The sequence below is a fragment of the Dysidea avara genome, chromosome 10 (genome assembly GCF_963678975.1).
Source record: "Dysidea avara chromosome 10, odDysAvar1.4, whole genome shotgun sequence".
Classification (NCBI taxonomy): domain Eukaryota; kingdom Metazoa; phylum Porifera; class Demospongiae; order Dictyoceratida; family Dysideidae; genus Dysidea; species Dysidea avara.
This window is the reverse complement of record NC_089281.1, coordinates 19646884-19667494: the sequence shown is the minus strand read 5'-3', so window position 1 is coordinate 19667494 and position 20611 is coordinate 19646884. Positions and strand designations below refer to the sequence as shown.

Genomic DNA, 20611 nt, shown 5'->3' with positions numbered 1-20611 from the left:
ATCACCAGATATGACACCTGAAGATATTCGTGGGAGTATTCAAAACTGTGGTGCAAAAATTAACTGTGACAATGGGTACACAAAGGTATGTTAACTGTTTGTACAAAGGTGTGTATACACATACTATATTTTTAATAGACAAATGGATGCCCATTTCATGGGCCTACAGGGTTAAATGGAGGATGGGAGTGGGAGTTAATGTACATTAATGAAATAACAACATGCATTGTGGAAGTCTATTTTGTTGATTTTAATGATCCATTTTCAACAAAGTTGACTAGTTCAGAAAATTGTTCAATTTCAGGTAAGCATGTAGTCTTGCATGGCCAGACTGCTTTTTTCTTTGTCATTGGGTAACCAAGGTAGGGCGGAGGAAATATGATCCAGTGTATATATACCCACATTTGTTCTGACAACCCTGGTTGTTGTAAACATGATCCATCACTGGTCTGTAGTATACATAGCTAGGAGCTAGAACAATCAAACCAGACCAGACCTTTTTACTCCCCATCCAATGACAAAGAGAGAAAAAGTAGTCTGGCCATGCATGTGAGACCAGTAAACATACTTGTCTTGCATTCCCATTTTCTATAGATGTAAGAACAATATTGTTTCAACAAGTTTATTATTCATGGTATATTAAAATGATGGTATATACCGCTTTTTGTGACTTTAACATGAGTTTCTAATTATCTCTGTTGGAGGTGTCTTTAAGTGCTCATGCAATGCTGAGTGCCATTAATATAGTTATGCAATATCACTATAGTTAACATACCTGCAAGCCAATCATATAGCTATGCCCTAGAGGTGATCTTATGTGTGATCTGTTTTATTAGTGTTTCACCATCATTTTTATCATGTGACAATTTACATAGCTAATTAAGCAGGCAATCCATATGTACGATAACCATAAATTTCTTTCGTAGCTTCAACTCCTGTTTATAATTTGAAAATATCATCTGATAGTTCTTCTTTGGGTTACAGTTATGAAATACAGTGTACAGCTTATACTGATGAAATGATTAATCCTAACAATGTTACTGTTAGTTGGACAGGACCTAATGGTACTATTACAAATGATAACAGATTAACAATCACTCCAACTATTTCCAATGGTACCAGTCACACTAGTACTTTACAATTCTCATACCTCAGTGAAAATGATGAAGGTGAATACAGTTGTAATTTAGTGATATTTGGAACTCTGTTAAGTGGATCTGAGTCCTTTAATGGTGAGTAGATCCATGCAATTACTTTACGAATCAGCCAATGTTGAAATAATTCTACTAAAATGCTTAACTTTAATATTTTATAACAAATACAACACGATTGCTTGGTAATATGATATCTCAGGGACTTGTTTGCACACCCTTGGGAATCATGCACATAAGTCTTATCCCTGTAAGTGTGTAATAACTACGTATGTGTGTCTGTGATGTACGTATATACAAGTGTGTAAATTGTATGAATTATTTGCTATACATTTCAGTTGCAGTATTAACCATCACAGAAGCTCCCAGTAACACAGCAGGAGTAGAAGGTGGCAAAGTGACATTTACTTGTACTGCGCATGCATTTGGTATACCCCTACCCAAAATAACATGGAGTAGTGATTATAATAACAGTATTGCAGCTACTAGTTATGTGGAACTTCACAACTCTACAGTACAGTCAAATTTGACATTATCAAATTTAAAAGTTGGTGATTTTATGAACTACACTTGTACGGCAACCAGTGTATTTGATAGTAGAAATGCAAGTGCAATTCTTGGAAGTGAGTTGTTTGTAAATTTAATTCTGTATCACTTATTCTGTAAAGGTATATGCCTAGCTCATTTCTGACAAAGGCCATGCACACATATACACACATGAACATTGTTGCAAATTGTTCTATTTGTGTAAGTCAGAAAATGTTTGGTATGCTTTTAAGCCATCATGCAGTATGATAGTACTGTGTAAAAGTGTGTATATTAGAGATAATGAAGGTTTGGGCTTTTCTGGCCAAAAAATATCACCCTAAAACCAGCCTCACAGTGCCTTCATGGCACCTTGGTGATATTGGTTAGGTCATAGTATAGTGTAACGAATCCCAAAAGTATATGACCTGAAACGCTTCCAAAAAGTTGCTACAATTTTTTAAAAATCATTTATTGAAGCTTTCTACTGATTGACTACCTGTTTGACTAACTTCCTGACTGAATAATTACTTCAGACAAGCGTAACTCAATACCGCCCCAAAGACTATGGGCTTAATTTTTCCCTATTCAACATTACTTCAGTGCCTTTTGGCATAGCACAGTACATACAATGTATGTTTCATGGACTCACCTGTGTCCTCCTTGGTGTCTCATTTATCTTGCTGACAGCACAAGGTACCACTTCGTGGTAGTATGGCATGCCATTTGTAACAAAAAATACCCTTGTTATAACATCTCCTTTATAATGTTATTACACCCATTATAAGCATTACTTCAAGCGTATAATACCTCCTTTATAATACTTGTGAAGTGTGTGTTATAAGCCTTATGACAGCTAGAAACTTCATTAGATGAGGTCGAGGTGATATTGATAAGAGAACCGCAGTATATATGCACAGGGAACTAATTTTATGTGGAGATAGTAAGGACCAGCAATACAGACCGATGGAGGTGTAATCATAGCAATGTTTGTGATGGTGGAAATGTAGAGTATGTCTGATAATGACCACTGTTGTATAACCAGCTATCAAGACATGCACTAATAAGTATAAGTTCTGTAAGTGATTAGCTAAGTGTGACAAATGGTGACAAATTGCTTTGTTGACAAATGATTCGGATTTCCATTCCAGTGATATAAAGAGACTTCTGATAGTTCAGTCAAGTGTTCTTGTAACATGTGTCATTGTCTAAAGGCTTAGTTTTAGACATTCCATCACCTGAAGAAATCACTCCATTTGTTTGTTAATCAGTGTCCCACGTGCTGTGAAATCACTACCTGTGTGGTCTGATAAAATCATCCATTTCTCCTAGCAGAAAGAATCTTTGGGTGTGACAAACAAGTAAATAAACAAAAGTATAAAGAAAATTAAGAATTTTAACTTCAATTAGGGATCGTAGAAATAAAAAGTAGCTAACAAACCTTTGTAACAAAACAAGGGAGGTCACCTATCCTTCTTTGTATCCCTTGTCTTTTCCACTACTGCATTATAGGTGTTGATTTGTACTGGAACATCATAGCTACAGTCAGGGCCGCCCAGAGAAATTAAGGGGCCCAGTGCAAAGAGTTAAAGTGGGGCCCTTCACCCAAGTTGTAAGTTGAAGACCAAAAAAAAAGGTCACAACCTGCTGACAATGACAATAACTACCCATCACCAACCACATCTCCTTATCTATAAGCTTGCTACACTGCTCCTCTGAAGAATACTGTGACTGCTCTATTAGAATATTTAGATCTGACTGCTCTATTAGAGTATATCGATCTTTTAAACCGGTATTCAGGGTGCCCTTCATGGGGCCTCCTGGGGCCCCTTTCAGGCTGGGGCCCGGGGCAAAATGCCCCAGTTGCCCCCCCCCCCCTCCCCCTGTGGGCGGCCCTGGCTACAGTGCTGGTTATTAACTTATTGTCAATGAGTAGTTTGATTGCAGAGATGTTTCTCATGGAGTTCTTCATTTGTAATGTTATTATTAAAGGTACACTATAGTATAGCTGCAGGTGTAGACAACCTCTCTTGTTTCTTTGCTTTTTAATGATCCCTATACTCAAATATAAAATTTCTAATTTTCCTTTATGCTTTATATATGGGTGTCCAGAAGCATAGTAAGAATTTTAAAAGTGGATTCTATATTAATTTTATTAGTGAGTCGTGGTTCTGAGGCTCAGCCCCCAGCTGATGACAGATTTTGAACATTAAAATGGTTCAAAATATACTCGGTTATCCAAGCTCCTGGGGACCACCTAGTGCTAAAATTTTTGGCCAATAACTCTGAGCTTGTAGCTATCCAAAATTACCTTAAAACAATATATTTATCACTTGCAAGCACTGACATTTTCCACTACTTTAATAGAATACTCACTGCTCTAATAAAACAATTATTTTCAAGGTTAGGTAAACTGAAAATTTGAGGTTCCATTGTATACACAACTATTTTCAATGGACGTATATGCTTGGTTTTTTAGTTATGGCTTATGGCTGGCCATGCAATATAAGTGTCACTGTAAGTGGAGACCTAGATTAATTGAATTATCGAGCTCTAGCTACTATTTTATAGATATAAGAAGGGTTCTGGATTATTCCTTGATTTCTGTTTAGTTTTACATTTTATTTTCTTTAATAAATTATCTCAAAACATTCTGTTGTGGATATTTATTATAGAGTATTATTGGCTGCTCAATTGCAATGAGTTTGGCTCATTGTGCATTAAGAGTACATCTAAGTCTTTATAAAAAGATTGTGGTTACATGTGCATACCCTTGTTCTTCCTTTATCCACTTCTGAGGAATCAATGTAGCTACATAATATAGTTTTTTTACACTTCTCTCCACTGTTCTCTTATTCTTCTGTACCTTCAGTTGTTTAATTGTTTGCTGAAAGCCTATCACGTTTCAGAGAGGACCCTTCTGTATACCAGTACCTTTGAGTACTACTATATAGGGCATGAGTTTAGAAACAGAAATGTAGATACATACACGTATGTAAGTATCTATGTATGCATGCATGCATGCATGCATGGATGGATGTATGTATATGTATGTATTTATGCATATGTATGAATGTGTGTGTACATATGTGTATGTATGTATGTATGTATGTATGTATGTATGTATGTATGTATGTATGTATGTATGTATGTATGTATGTATGTATGTATGTATGTATGTATGTATGTATGTATGTATGTATGTATGTATGTATGTATGTATGTATGTATGTATGTATGTATGTATGCATGCATGTATGTATGTATGTGTCTATGTAATGTGTGTGCATGTGTGTGTGTGTGTGTGCATGTGTGTGTGTATGTGTGTATGTACGTATGTATGCATGCATGCATGCATGCATGTATGTAGGTATGTAGGTAGGTAGGTTAGTATGCATGTAAGTAGGTATGTACGTATGTAGGCATGTACGTATGTAAATACATATGTAGGTATTATTATGCATGTATGCATAAGTGTATGAATTATTATTATTGCAATTTTTGAATAGAGCTCCCTGTAGTTATACAACCCCCACAAAGCATCTCAGAACTACAGGGAACTACTGCTAATTTCAGTTGTTCAGCAATTGGCATTCCTCCACCAACTGTTTTATGGACGTTTACAAATGATGACAACGTTGTCACTACACGTGATAGTACAACAGTCACCCTTTCTGATAGTAACATTATAACAGCTGAATTAAACTTACCAGATGTAACAGAAAAGAACTTTGGAACTTATTCCTGCGTTGCAGTCAATATATTTGACATTGCTAGTAAAGCAGCAACATTAGTGCTAAAATCTAGTAAGCTGAGTGTAGATTGCAATAGCTATATTATACCATCGTTCTTTTTTTCTTTTTATAGTTGTTGTTTCAGATGATAACTCTCCCTCTATTTCTCCAAGTATGTACAATCAAATATAATTACATATGTACGTAGTTGTAAACAGTTACTTATAATAAACTGTTTTGAAATTAACCCCAAAACCTGCCTATAGCACAATAGGGGAAATGCAAGTTATCACAGCACATTCTCTACAAGAGAACGCCAATAAGCTATACCCAAAGGCATTTGTATGCTTATACCATAAATATGCTTTTTTTATAAAATAATTTTCAGGTGCAAACCTTGTACAAAAATTCTTACATGAAATTTTTTACATGAGATCAAACTACTCTAATATAGCAGTCATTCACGTAAATTATATGGAAAACATTTTTTACATGAATTTCTTTTGCATGAAAATAAAGCGAATTTTGATAATTGCTTTTGTACATTTCAGTTTATCTGCCAATTAAATGCAGTAGAGAATGCTTCATGAATGGTCATACTCAAAGAGGAAAGTGCTAATTTCTATATGTACGTGTGATTGATAATTGGCCAAATTTTATAAATAGCTTTAATTCTTTATAACATGCAAAAAGAGGTGTGATAACTTAAATACATGACAGGTGTATAAAAAATTATGTCAGCATGAGCTTGGGAATAACAACTATAAATGAAAAAAATCAGGCATTGTGCTCAATATGCTGGTACAGTTTATAGAACCTTAGAGGAATTTATATGTATACATACCACTTTGACACCTCAGATCAAAGGAAACCACAGGGTTATATATCACATATTGCCCTGACCACAGGGCAATATCTAGATATTACCCTGTGGTTAGGGCGATATCATGATATAGCCCTGACCACAACTGCCTTTGATGATGAAGCAGTTACAAAGCATCAGTCCCTTTGATTATTTATATAGAACTGCTTAAAGTTTTGCATTGTGGTTTGAGTTAAACATGTTTTATTTAGGGGCATTGTTGTGAAGCAAAAAAGAATTGAGTGAATCAGCATTGCATAGTTCAGTTACTAAGCATCACTTAGTAATTATTTTTGCAATGTGGGGATTGTTTTTCTAAAGAATACATTTCAACTACATGAAAAGATGCCTTAAAACATTCCCAACCTATATGTCTAAGTGTATATTTTAGCCCCTTTGGTCACTTTGTTTATCCACAAAGTGGTTATTTGGTTTAAAATGGTATCACTACAACCAGTGAAACCCACTATCATTTCTTTTTGTGTCCACAATTTAAACCCACAATTGATGTTTGCAAACCTCTGTATAAAATTAATGTGGTGAATGCAGGTTTGTCTTCCTTCACCTATTAGGTGAGTGGTATATATTACTTATACCATGGCCACGAGCAATTTACCTGATATATATGCCCAAGCCTGAGGGCTGCAAACTATTAAATATAGCCTTGGGTTTAAATGTCAAGTTTTCTGAGTAAGGTAAGGGGAATGCATCCAGTGAGCATGATAGCATGATGTTTGAAGGGTATTCAAGTACCATAACTTCAAGTACATTTTTGATCAAAGCAATACAGTTATATAGAAGCCATATTAGGCTCATGCATTGTAGGCCAGTATCTCTCTGTAACTTTGTTGTGTCAATCTTCAACTATATTTTTAGATACATTTGTAAATCCATATAAATATGGTGGAAGAGAAACATTTTCAAAAGCCTGAATTTTAGAGTTTGCATTTTATATACTTAAATGATGGATCAAAATACCCCTCTATAGGAAGCAGTATACGTATGTGTAGTAATTGCAAACACATGTACTCAAGTTTTAAATGAACCATACATTGTCAGTGTACAAGATTGCTAGGCAACACCAACTGTTTCATATGGTGGCTAGGGTAATAAAGTATATATACCCTGTTATTGGCAAAATAGCTCCTTGGGTACTGATAGTGATTATCAGTACACCAGTTGCTGTATAGCTACAGAAAATAATATAACTTTAGTTTTGTACACATATATGCTTTGTTTCTAGCAGCAAAACCAATAATAATTATACAACCAAGTACTAAGAATAATAAGAAATGCAGTTAAAAGTAAGAAATGCGGTTGCCTCATTGGTGTTGTACTTGGTTGTATGTAACCTTGTCCTAGTCAATAAAATGATAATAATGAAATGCAAAATAGAGAGCCATGGGTGTTGGCACTATAATCATTCTTTGTTTAACTTCCTTCCTTGTATTCTTCAAGTACATCACATAGCTAGGTGTAGTTTCATGGATACTATCTACTCTTATGTATATAGATATTAAGAAAGATGTGTGTCTACATACTTTTGAAAAGTTAAATGGTGTAGCTATATGTAGAAAATTTTGTTTCAACAATTTTGTGTAGCATATACATGTACAGTACTTACATTCTATAAGCAAAAGCATATGGTTCATGATGTACCATAGCTGTAGTCACCACAAGAGGTTTGTTTTACATATATGTGTTTATACATCAATCCATGCTACATACAATTATTAATTTTCATGTTCATTTTGCAGCTGTTACAAGTACTACTACTACTGTTACTGCTACTGCTACTACTACTACTACTACTACTACTACTACTACTACTCCTAATGTCACGTCTCCAGTACCTATCCTACCCTCTAATTCAGGTACACTAATTTTATTGACCAATACAAAAGCACATTTGCATATATTTCAGAATTTTCTCAAATTGCAATTATTGTCTCATCAGCGGCTGCCTTGATTATACTCATATCCATTATAATTTGTCTTGGAATAACAACATACAGGTGGAGGAGGTATACTGCTACACTAATGCTTGTACAAATCTAAAATAAGTATTCTAATATAGTATCTTTCAAAGTATTGGTCATCTTACCTTACCATAGTATTTCTATGCAGGAAACTGTTGCAGCAGAAAGGCACTAAATGTTTGGTAAGTTGTAGTGTAGGTGATGCAAATGTTTCTTTGTGTGATAGTTGTTGTTGTTGTGTGTGTGTGTGTGTGTGTGTGTGTGTGTGTGTAGTGTGTGTGTGTGTGTGTGTGTGTGTGTGTGTGCGTGTGTGTGTGTGTGTGTGTGTGTGCGTGTGCATGTGCATGTGCATGTGTGTGTGTGTATGCATGTGTGTGTTTGTGTGTGTCATGTGTATGTATGTTGTATATATGTACCATACAAAACAGCACATGTACCATACAAGAACAGCAATTGGCACAGTAAAAAGGGTGTATCCAAGTAAAGCAAACACACTAGTATACCTGCAACAAAAAGTAATATTACTAGAGTGCAAATGTAACCTTGAGACATAGTTAAGTGACAATGCCAGTTTTTATATCTTCCTTTGTGTACAGTTGCTTAGTTTAATACCATTCAGTTGCAAATTATAATTAAAGAGCATATAGACTCTCTGATACACAGCAAAATGCATTATACCGATACTGACTGATGCTGACTCTCCATATTTTATTTCGTATTGCTCTGTGTACTCTGTCTTAAGACCATCTTGCGACCATTATTCAAATTCTGTCAAAATTTTCACGGTAATGGACTCTTTCCTGCTATCACTAGTAATTAAAGAACTTAATTGCTCTGTGACAGGATCAGGTTTCTAAACTGAAGCCTATGTATCAGGACCATCTGGTTTTCTGATAGCAAATGGTCCATAACTCTAGAAAATGTTTTTAAAATCACTTAATTTAAAACAAGTATTTAACACATTTGTAAGTAACCAAAAATCATATTGCATTTGGAGTACTCTAATAGAACACTCATTAGTCTAACAGAAGAATCAATCTTATTATTGATACAATAAAACATCAGCTATACTGATACCAATTATCCAAACTTTGGTTAACTGATTCTAAGAACAATGAAGATGTTGTTCCTATTCTTGACAGCTTTGTTAAATTATCTCATCACAATTTTTTGACTTTTGTAGATGCTACTTATTGATGATGAGAGTTATTACCTAGCAATTGGCAGAGATGCACCAAGTATAATAGAATGTCTCAGTGTGGGTGAAAAGGTTGCTGGATGGATTAAGGACTGTGAACTGGAAAGTATCAATGAAGAATGTATATCAGTTATTTCATACAGCATAACAAATGAGGAAATGTTGAATTGTGTGTATGGCCACAAACCTGATGTACCCCAGAATAAAATACACCAGATTTTATCTGATTTAACACATGACTTAGGAGTCAATACTGAAGATGATAATAGTCAAAGAAGTAACACTTCAGAATTTGACAATGAGATGTACATTTCAGAGGAGAAAGCCATAGAGCTATTACATACCACCCGCTCTATCAGCAATTGCAGCATGTCTACTACTGAAGAGACTCCCTCTACTTGGAATCACCAAGCCCAAGATTACCACACTGCAGCAGAGGATGCAATAAATGGAATCAGTTCATCACAAACACAAGACATAGCAAGTGACAGTTCACCATTAGATGGTGGTGGTTCTTTTAATTTACTCTCACAAGGAAACTATGTTGATCACGACATTGCATTCAGCAGTGACAGCTCCTGTCAATCATCTAACTCTAACACAATTGCAATACCTAACTGTCATGATATGCTAGATCAGTCTACGTATGCTCTATCTTTCACACCATTCAATAATAGCAAAGCCATCCATGATTCTTCCCTTGCAGCTAACCACCAGTGTGCTACACCTACTACAGAAGTATATCATCACTCATCCATGGCCAATGTCACCTTTAATGTAGACAATGGCAATGGTTTACAACTGATGTGACTGAATGTACACAGTAGAATTATTTTCATACATATGATCATCTGGATTAATATACGAAAAGTGTAATTTTCTGTATAGGTAAACTTCCACGGCAGATCAATGGCTTCAGTGAAATAAAGTGAGGGCACAATAGTGGTTTCTAGTAGCACCTCTCATCCAACAGAGTATAGGTCACTATGGAATTGAAGTCACATAAAAGGTATTGGTGGATGGTGAGCATGCCGCCATAAAGAGCATGCACATGCAAGAAGTACAAGAGTCACTAATGTACCCAATGGCGGATGGGAGCATTTGGGGCAAATGCCCCCCTCCCTCAGTGGAAGTGCCATACGTATAGAAATACTATACACATTGCCATAGTTGTCAGACTAAAATTAAAACTGCATATATCACCAATTATTGCAAAGTCACCTGAAACTAAAGTTAAAACAGGTGTCAAACTATGCATCACCCAGCACCTTTGTGCGCACTAAGCGCCTCTATAAATAATCGTGTGGCTGGTGTTTAAGACTAACATAGCCTTTTACCAGCTTTTAAGACTTCACAACCATCTGCAAAGAACATAATGACAAAAATCAGCCTACTAAGGGGTGATTATTGCTGCTTAAAAATAACAAGAGAATCTGCTCAGGGGCGGTTTTTAAGGGGGGTTTGGCAGACACCTCAACTCTCACGCATTACGCGTGAGACACACTCCTTGAATTGTTGTCTCACGCATGGTTTTCCATCTCACGCATTGCGATTCCTGGAAAATTAAACTATTAGGGAAGTTAATTTCACTTCAAACCTCTTGGAAAAGCACTAAACAGTGCTCTAATGGCTAAAAATGGAGTAGTATAGACTAACTGAAAATAGCCAAAGAAAGTTGCAGCGCAGTTTTGCAATTTTTACAGGAATTTTTCTACTAAGACGAGACCTCACGCATAAGTAAGCAAATCTCACTCATTTCAACCTCAGGTCTCACTCCTAGTGCACTTTACAGGTTGAGGTCTCTGGTTTTGGCGTTTCCAGAAACTCCCTCTGAAATAGCGACGCGCCCTACGATTTTTTTAGGGTCTTCAACTTGCAATCCCAGAGAACCTGAAACCCCTCTGAAAATTTCTAGATCCGCCCCTGCTGCTCTCCCCAACCACCTACAACTTAGCCAGTTTGTGCCCCTCCCATTGCCAGCCCCTGGATCCACCCCTGGTATCATCTGACATCATTATAGCCATTCACAGTAGTTTTTTAAAACTTTATTGGTTAAATAACTGATACGTCTGACATATACATTATACTACTATTATTATAAAGTGTAGTATCATAAGCATTGCATTTTTAGAATCACTAATAATTGAAGTGAGATCATATCACATAGAGAAGGTTAAAGACAGAAAATTCACATTAAAACTCTTGCAAATAAAATGCAGACCCATCAGTGCATTGATGCTCTAACAACATGTAGTCACGGCAAAATCTTCAAACTGCACTTCCTGTCTTATCATGCACAGTTTGAGTTCTTTTTCAGACTTACAATAATACAAACTGGGAGGTACTTTGACCATTTATATACATGTCTTCCAAAACTGTACCAAGTTTCCCCCTCTCTCTTCTAACCAATGGTGGATCCAGGATGGGGCATTTGGGGCAAATGCCCCCCCTCGTGGAAGACCCAGGAAGAGTCAGCCATACCAACTTGTGATTAAAATAATAAACTTTATGTCAGGCCAAGATCAGTTTAGCTATATATATATATAAATTATGAAAATATGCACATTTTACTAGCACTTATTACAATTTCATCTGAAACTGAAGTAAAGCAATGTCAAACTAGCTGTTAAATTGTTACTCTGCAACTTCGTGCGTACTAAGCGCCTCTAAAATTAATTATAGTGTTGCTGTTGTTGAAGACGTTTGGAACCTTCTAACAGCTTTTAAGACTTCACAGCCATCTTCAAAGGCCAAAGTGACAAAAATCATCAGTGAGACACTGCTAAGAGGTGATTATTTGCTGCTTCAAAAATGCAGCAACTAGCAAGAGAATCTGGATCTCCCCAGCCACCTACAACTTAGCCTGTTTGTGCCCCTCCCCTTGCTGGCTCCTGGATCCGCCCCTGCTAACTACATAGTTATGAACTGATCATGAAGGATTAATTGAAATCAAAACAGAGGACATGCATGCATGAATGCAAAATTAGCTAGTAAATACATACGTACATGAGTTATCTACTTTGACCACACCTAAAGCTATTATGCTGGCTAGCTATGTGATGAAACTATTGGTGGAAGCATTCCATGTCTTCCAAAACTACTTCCTCTCTTTCCTTTAACTGATCACAAGGTAGAAATTAGAACAGAATTAAGACATGCAAATGCACATGACTGCTCAATCCTGCATACCATTGAGTGTTTGTGTGGTTACTGTTCATTGGAATGTGCACACTGTACATCATCAGTGGCTACATGTGTGAAGTTTGTGCTTTTGTGTGCATGTCTGCATTGATGGTATAAATCGGTGTCTTTATGAAGTGTTATGATTAGTACTCCTGCCGAACTTTAACAGTGCATGTGTGTGTAAATACATGTTTTAACCTGATAATTACTTCAGTATGACAGTTTACCACAAAATGTAATTATGTATTTATTTGTAGTTCTATACTGACTCATGCACTGACATCTTGTTATAATTATATATACATTTATGCACTATATTTAATGGCTGAAATTTTTGAAGTAATATTGGTTATGGAGCAATAAAGCTAGCAGACCCCCTATGAATTAACTTCTTAAAGTGCTACAGTGTTATCAGGCTGTGGGCCTCAGTGATCATCAGTGTCAGATCTTAGAGGTGGACGTACCTACTGTTCGTGTTCCTTCTCATTCATTGATGGTTCGTTCTTTCCGCCATTGTCTCTGGAATGAAGTCAGGGATTTTCTTAATTTGTACTGCCCCATGGCAGGTGATGGACATTTATGACAGTGTGGATGATATGTGGTCCTTTGGTAGCTCTATTCTTCATGAATGTTTGGATACGTTTGTTCCAGTTTGTTCTGTTCAGAGTATGAGGTCTGATCGTCCAACTCCTTGGCTAACACCATCTCTCCTATCTGCTATCAAGCAGAAGAAGCAAGCAAAGAGAAAAGCTCAGCAAACTAATAGTGATGAGGATGTTCTACTTTACAAACAACTTAAGAATAATTTAAAATGTCTGGTTCAGGAGGCTAAAATCAATTATGTAAAGACTCTTATGTTATTATGTTATTTATTTTTATTATTATCTACTTTACCAGTTAGGCACTGGAGGGTGTACACAGAAGGCAGAGCCTGTTCGAGGTGTTTACCCATAGCCTAGGAGCCTAAGCGAAAATCTTTGAGCTAAATATCCTAAAGTGAAACGGGACAAATACCTAGAAGGGGTGAAAAAAAGCCAACCCCATCGTGACTTGATCCGAAGGCCACCCAGATTCCGGCCAAGCGCCACGCTCGGAGCCAACTTTGGGGAGGCCACCTAAGTAGGGAAATGTTGTTGTTATTATCTACTTTACCAGTTAGGCACTGGAGGGTGTACACAGAAGGCAGAGCCTGTTATCTCACAAGCTAGACAGAATCCGCAATCTGCTGGTGAGTTATGGCGTGGTGTCAATGATGTTCTTGGACGCTATCAAGTTCGTAGTTCAGAAATGGGTTTTGATCTTTCTTTAGACTCTATCAATGATTTTTTTAGAACTGTTGCAACTACTGCTGATCATCAGCCAGCTTCTGCTTTTATTCCATTAGAGTCTGGACAGAGTGACTCCAACTTTACATTTCATGCAATTCCTTCATCTGTTGTGTTTTCAATGTTAAAAAATTTAGATGTAAAGAAGTTTGTTGGTCCAGATGGTATTTTGGCTAGGTTTCTTAAAGAAATTGCTGCAGAGATCACTAACCCATTAACCAAGTTGTTTAATAAGTCCTTGGAGACAGGTGTGTTTCCTTGTGAATGGAAGCGTTCTAATGTTACTCCTGTCTTCATGAGTGGATCCAGGGATAACCCTGGCAATTTTCGACCAATCTCTGTAGTGCCTGTAGTAGCAAAGATCCTGGAGAGGCTTGTGGCACAGCAATTAAATGCTTATTTTGAGAGTCACCAACTACTTAGTCCCACCAATGTGCCTATTGGCGGAAGAGGTCAACAGAGCAATTTCTTTTGGTGGCTGTAGATACTATCATTTCTGCCCTGGACAGGAAGTCTTGTGCTTGTGTGGCCTTTTTGGACCTTCGTAAGGCCTTTGACTCTCTTGACCATCGTATATTATTACAGAGATTAAATGCACTTGGACTCTATGGAACGGAGATAAGTTGGTTTGTGAAGTTATTTGTCTGATCTTCTTCAATGTGTAAAGAATTCTAACTCATATTCTAGCTGGGGACTGGTGAGAGGTGGTGTTCCTCAGGGCAGTGCCCTGGGTCCACTGCTATTTTTGGTATATGTCAATGAAATGTCATCTCAAGTTATCCATGGTAAGCTGTTGCAATATGTCGATGACACTGCACTGTTTCGTACTGGCCCATCCCTTGAAATAGTGCGTAGGTGCCTGTCCCAGGATTTGTCTCACCTTCTTTCATGGATTAAGCAGAGTAAGATGCGATTTAACACCAAGAAATCTAGTGTTATGTGGTTTCAACCTCGTGCACTGTCAAACACTTTGCCACCTGAAGTTAAGATTGATGATGTTCCCTTGTCCACAGTCGCCTCTCAAAAGTATCTGGGAATAACATTTGATAATAAACTGGATTGGTCAACTCATGTAGCTGCTATTTGTAAGACGATGTCTTTTTATTTATTTTGGATTAACTCCCATAGGAAGACTTTACCAACTGAAGTCATTAAGATGTTAGTTGATTCCCTTGTGCTATCCTCGCCTGATTTATGCTTTACCGGTCTGGGGTCCTTTGTTGTCTCAGTCAAACACTCATCGCTTACAACGTTTGCATAATTGGGGTGTGCGTATTACTGCTTCATTGCACAAATTTGACCATGTGTCAGAACATCGTGCCAATTTTAATTGGCTGTCAGTTTCATCTTTAATTAAGTACCGCTGCTTGTGTGCCTTACACAAGATTTATATGGGTGATGGTACTATGCTGGATCCTCCAGTAGTATTTGGAACTAATCATAAATATCACACTAGATCTTCTCAGAAATTTATTCAGCCAGCATTTTGTAGACTATCCTCTACTAAGAAACTGTTTATACATTCTGCTGCACACTGGTGGAATGATCTGCCTGATGAAGTTGCTCTGTCCTCCACTTTTCCTTCCTCAGTGTATAATTTACTATTGTGTAATGATGTGTAATTTGTATGTGTATCTTTTTGTTTACTTATTGCTTTTGTACCTGTGTGTTTATTGTAGTTGTAAATTGTTTTTTGTATTTGTAAATTGTTTTCTGTATTTGTTGTTTGTACACTCTTGTATGGAAGAACGGCTATGCCGAATATTTGAGCTTAAATAAAAAATCAATCAATCAATCAATTTGTATGCATATTAATATGTATTGCCCATTATCTTAGATAATTTTCATTCATGGTTGCAGCTATTACCTTATTATGATGATAGACTGGAATGTTGTAAGCATAATGGAAGAATGTCATATGTGCATGATTAGCAGTATAGAATCTAAGGCTGCAACAAATATTCAATTCATTTGGATATTCATTCATTAAGATTTTATCCGGATACTAAATTTACCATTCGGATATTCGTTTACTAGTAAATTACAAGTGTTTACAGTGGAAATGCACAGCTTTGGAGGCTACTATCTTAATGGTGTCTCATTGGACTCAGTTAATATCTGAAAACATTCGCGATCAGGACTGTAACGAACTGGAACTATCCCGGATTGCCATGATGTCGACGGATTCCCCTCAGCTCGAGCACACACAACACATGCCACAGTATTCTCACGTGATTAAACATTACATAATACATTCTAAATAGTACACACTAATTCTAAATAATAAGCGCTATATAACCTGTTCTCTACATTTTCTCCGGGGGGCGGCGTAGTGTATTAGTCCACTCTGAAATTGTCTTCATAGCTCTAGTAGCAGCTGCTCTCTTAGGTCTTGGTAGTACTGGACCATCACTTTGAACATCAGTATTAGATTGTTGTTGCATACTTACTGGGGTTGAACTATCCTCTGTACTCTCTCCAGTCAAATTGTTATTTGGAGTGCTGACAACTTCCAATGGATATAGTCTAGTGATGGGTCTATTAGTCTTGTAGTTAGCAGTTGAAATGTGGGCTGAGCGAACTAATCCATCATTTCCCTCGACTAGATCATCCACTATAGCCAACTTCCAGTGGAGTCTTGGGGTGTCATCATGGACCAACACAACATCACCCTTCTTGATGCACTGTTTGTTATTTCCTGAAGCTTTGTGAAATTCTCTAAGGGCAGTTAAATATTCCCTTTTCCACCAAAGCCAGAACTGTTGAATAAGTCTTGAATGCTTGTTTACAGCCTTTCTCATGTCTTTGTCAGTCAAGTAGGATGGATCAGTGATCTCCTCCTGGTCATCAATAGGGTGTGAAGCAGACACTATTCTTCTGCCGTACATGAGGTGAGCCGAGGTAAGAGGTTCAGGGTCAGAAATATCGGTAGACACATAAGTAAGTGGTCGATTGTTAAGCATGCTCTCAATCTCGACAACAACTGTCTCTAAAACTTGCAGTGATACAAACTTTCTTCCTAGGGTTTTCTTTACTGCCTGCTTTGTGAGGCCTATAAGGCGTTCCCAAAACCCCCCATACCATGGGGCCCGTTTAGGTATAAAACTCCATGTGACATGTTGACGCCCCAAAGCTTCCTTCAGATCATCAGATTCAAACAGTTCCTTAATTTCCTCCGCAGCAGCAAGATAAGTAGAGGCATTGTCAGATAGCATCTGTGTTGGGAGTGACTTTCGGCTTGAGAATCTACGAAAAGCAAGTAAAAAACTATCCACAGTTAAGTCATGTACAATTTCTAAATGCACTACCCTAGTACAGGCGCAGGTAAACAAGCATATGTAAACCTTCCTCTCTCCTGTTGGGTCTCTTACATACAGTGCCCCAGTGAAGTCAACTCCTGTGACCCTAAATGGCTGAGACGCATTCTTGGTAACGGTGGAGGATCTGGAGCTTGGTAAGGTTTACCCATGAGTCTATTGCATGTCACACACTGGCGTAGCTGCTTCTTGACACGTTGTCGAATAGTCGGAATCCAGAAGACTTGTCTCAACGCGGTTACGGTGGTACTGACTCCAGCATGGTGAAGCTTCTTGTGTGTTTGTTGTATAAACATGTCAGTCAGTAAGTGTTTGGGGGGTAGTAGAATTGGAAATTTGGCAGCATCTGCTACAGGGGCATTGTGTATTCTGCCACCACATCGTATGAGGTTACTCTTGTCAAGGAACAATCTCAGCTGCTTAACCAGCGTAGGGCAATGGTGCTTGCTCCTCTTCATCAAATAGGAGAGTTCCTCCTTGAAACATGAGTGCTGGCTACTTGAGATCCAGAGCTTCTTAGCTGCCTGCAATTCAGAAGCACTCAAGGGTCCACTTAGTCTAGTGTGTTGTCGAGACAAATTGTGAGTAAACCTCAAAACATATGCAGTTACAGCTAACAACTTGTAGATGTTACTATGGCGTGTGATGGTGACAACATTTGAAATACCTGTAGTAATGCTGGCGTCATCTTCTGGTGTAGTCACTTCTACCTCCTCCTCAGCTTCTGCTATGTTGATGTGTAGAATACCTGTTGGCAACCACTTGGGCCATTCAGATTCTGATGGTAACCAGCAGGGACCTTGAAGCCACAACTGTGAAGAAAATAACTGCTGGGCTGATATGCCTCTTGTAAGTAGGTCAGCTGGGTTGTCTGATGTTGGAGTAAATGACCACATCTTAGGTGGGAAGGAGTTGACAATTTCAGTGACACGGTGATTGATAAATGGCTTTGAACTGGTCTGTTTGTAAATCCAATACAGCACAATTTGGCTATCAGTCCATAAGTGAGTATTGGTAGATAAATTGTAACTATGTAGTGAAGACTTGACAAAGTTAGCTAGTCGAGAAGCCATTACTGCAGCCATTAACTCTAGTTTGGGTAGTGTAACAGTCCTGGTAGGAGCAACTCGGCTCTTGGACATCACTAAACAGACCTCGCCCTGCTGACATAAGTACACTACTGTGCCATAAGCTTTGGTGCTGGCATCTGAAAACACATACATGTTACAAGTATTGTACCTCTGATTAGATGGTGTGAAGTAGGGTCTTGGTATTGTTAGCTTGGGTAACTCAAACAAGTCAGCAAGAATACCGATCCATCTGTCTCTGATATCAGTTGGTAGAGGCTCATCCCAAGAGAGCTTGCTTTGCCAAATATCTTGAAGTAGTATCTTGGCCTTAATTGTAATGGGTGTAGCCCATCCTAGAGGATCATAGATTTGTGAGGATGTTTGCAACACGTCTCTCTTGGTAAGTAGACTTGTGTTAGTGGACAACTTCTTTGGGGAGAGCGACAAAGTATCAGTTGCTATGTTCCACTGTAACCCCAAAATTCCAACTGTTGTGCTAGGATCTCCTGTCTTCTCTTTGGCTACAAGTTCTTGGAGCTGTTGACTGTTAGAGGACCACGACCGCAGATTAAACTTTGCCTTACTCATGATTGTCCTAGCTTGAGTGTAGTACTGTACTACTTCCTCCTCTGTATCACAGCCTGACAAAATATTATCTACGTATAGATTCTCTTTCATATCATCAGCTATGGGTGAAGGCGTATTGTTTAGATGTAGATTAAGAACAGCAGCAAGCATGAAGGGGGAACTACAGGAGCCAAATGGTACAACTGCAAAGCGGTATGCCTGAAACTTGCTGTCTGGTTTATCTGGTAGCTTTGGCCATAGGAAGCGAGTAAAGTTCCGATCGTCATTATGCAACTGAACATGTAAGAAGGCCTTCTCGATGTCTGTAGAAAGCGCATAATTATGATTACGGAATCTGAGTAAGATGGCACAAAGGTTATTAAGGAATGGAGGCCCCACCATCAAACAGTCATTGAGACTAGGAGAATTTGAATGTTCTCTACAGCTACAGTCGTATACGATACGAATAGGTGTTGTGGAGGAATCCTTCTTCACAGGGCGATGTGGTAAATAGTGTGTATTGTTGGTACTGTGATCATTAATCCTCTCAATAAATCCACGTCTCTCTTGTTCCAGTATTATCTCATCATAGATCTTCAAGAGTTGTGGAGTACCCCTTAACTTGTTGAGCAGGTGAGTTTTTCTCTTCTGACAAATGGCAAAATTCGATGGTAAGAATGGTCTGTCTTCCTTCCATGGGAATCTTGCTACATACATTCCTGTGGGTGACTGATAAACACAAGTATCTTGGTATGTCTGTAGGAATGATGAGTCAGATGATTTGTCACTGGTAGTGCCAATTGCTTCTACTGACCAGAATTGTTCTAGATCTGGTGCTTCTGGAGTAGGTACTGCTGAAGTGAGTTGTAAAAGAACTGACGATCATGATTCTAGAAGTGGAGAAGGTACTGGTCCTGACAGCAAATAGCCCAGCTTGGATTGCTGAGCTGTGGGACCGTCTCCTCTGACTATGTGATCTTGGATAAATGTCCAATAATAGTCGGTCCCAATGAGGATGGAAATCTTGAATTGATGGTTGGAGGTTACTGGGTGTGCCAACTTGAGACCTTGTAAATACGACATGTTTCTGACTGAAGAGTTGATTGAGCTTTGAATAGGAGCTGCTATGGATGGTATAACCAGAACTGATATTGGAATAACTTCACCGGATATCGTCTCAATCTCTACAGTTGCCACACCAAGCTCTTGGTATGAAGCTGTAGTAGTGCCAAAGGATGCTAGTGCCATTCCTTGTGTTGAAGTCGGCTGAATGCACAGTTCAGTGGCAAGTTCAGCAGAAATAAATGAGCGTTGAGTTCCTTCATCAAATAAGATGTTGGCCTGTGTCTTGATGGAGCCAGCAATAACAGGGGCAACAGCTGTCTTCAATAAACAAGTATAGTTGTGGGAGTGACTATTAAGTGCTGAAGTAAGCAGACCAGCTGTTGTGAAGGGGACAACTTGAACATCAGATGATGCACCACCTTGGTTACTGCTTCTGCTGTCATTGGGTCTAGGTGTCTCACTGCTGCACAGACTTGTGTGATGTCGTTTCTTGCATTTCTTGCAGCGAAATCTGGATGTGCATTGAGAGATCTTATGATGGCCCAAACAGTTAAAACACAAGTTTTCCTTCTTAACTATGTCAATCCGTGCTTGCTGATCTGTTGTAACACAGGAGTGTGAAGGATGTGGGCCCT

At 38.1% G+C, this 20611-nt stretch overlaps 3 protein-coding genes across 3 annotated transcripts in view; 1 reads left to right on the top strand and 2 right to left on the bottom strand.

Annotated features, from left to right (window-relative positions):
* Positions 1-10299, top strand: part of LOC136236831 (uncharacterized) — a 13942-nt gene extending 3643 nt beyond the window's left edge. The window contains exons 3-12 of the mRNA XM_066027063.1: positions 1-85; positions 139-304; positions 927-1232; positions 1490-1774; positions 5186-5482; positions 5544-5582; positions 8030-8146; positions 8197-8296; positions 8400-8433; positions 9435-10299. The exon at positions 1-85 is cut by the window's left edge and continues 88 nt beyond it. Of these exons, the coding sequence (XP_065883135.1) occupies positions 1-85; positions 139-304; positions 927-1232; positions 1490-1774; positions 5186-5482; positions 5544-5582; positions 8030-8146; positions 8197-8296; positions 8400-8433; positions 9435-10259 (2254 nt within the window). The 3' untranslated portion in view covers positions 10260-10299. The remainder of the gene's footprint in view (positions 86-138; positions 305-926; positions 1233-1489; positions 1775-5185; positions 5483-5543; positions 5583-8029; positions 8147-8196; positions 8297-8399; positions 8434-9434) is intronic.
* A 5964-nt stretch (positions 10300-16263) lies between these two features.
* On the bottom strand, positions 16264-17732 carry LOC136236830 (uncharacterized). Its single transcript, XM_066027062.1, has 2 exons — positions 17329-17732; positions 16264-17203 (listed from the first exon to the last, which is right to left on the bottom strand). Exons 1-2 carry the CDS (start codon positions 17730-17732, stop codon positions 16264-16266), a joined length of 1344 nt encoding a protein of 447 aa, XP_065883134.1.
* LOC136268171 (uncharacterized) lies at positions 17707-19795 on the bottom strand. The gene is made up of 2 exons (XM_066063429.1): positions 17942-19795; positions 17707-17832 (listed from the first exon to the last, which is right to left on the bottom strand). The coding sequence occupies exons 1-2, from the start codon at positions 19626-19628 to the stop codon at positions 17828-17830; spliced, it is 1692 nt and encodes a 563-aa protein (XP_065919501.1). The 5' UTR covers positions 19629-19795; the 3' UTR covers positions 17707-17827.
* Positions 19796-20611: the final 816 nt, after the last annotated feature.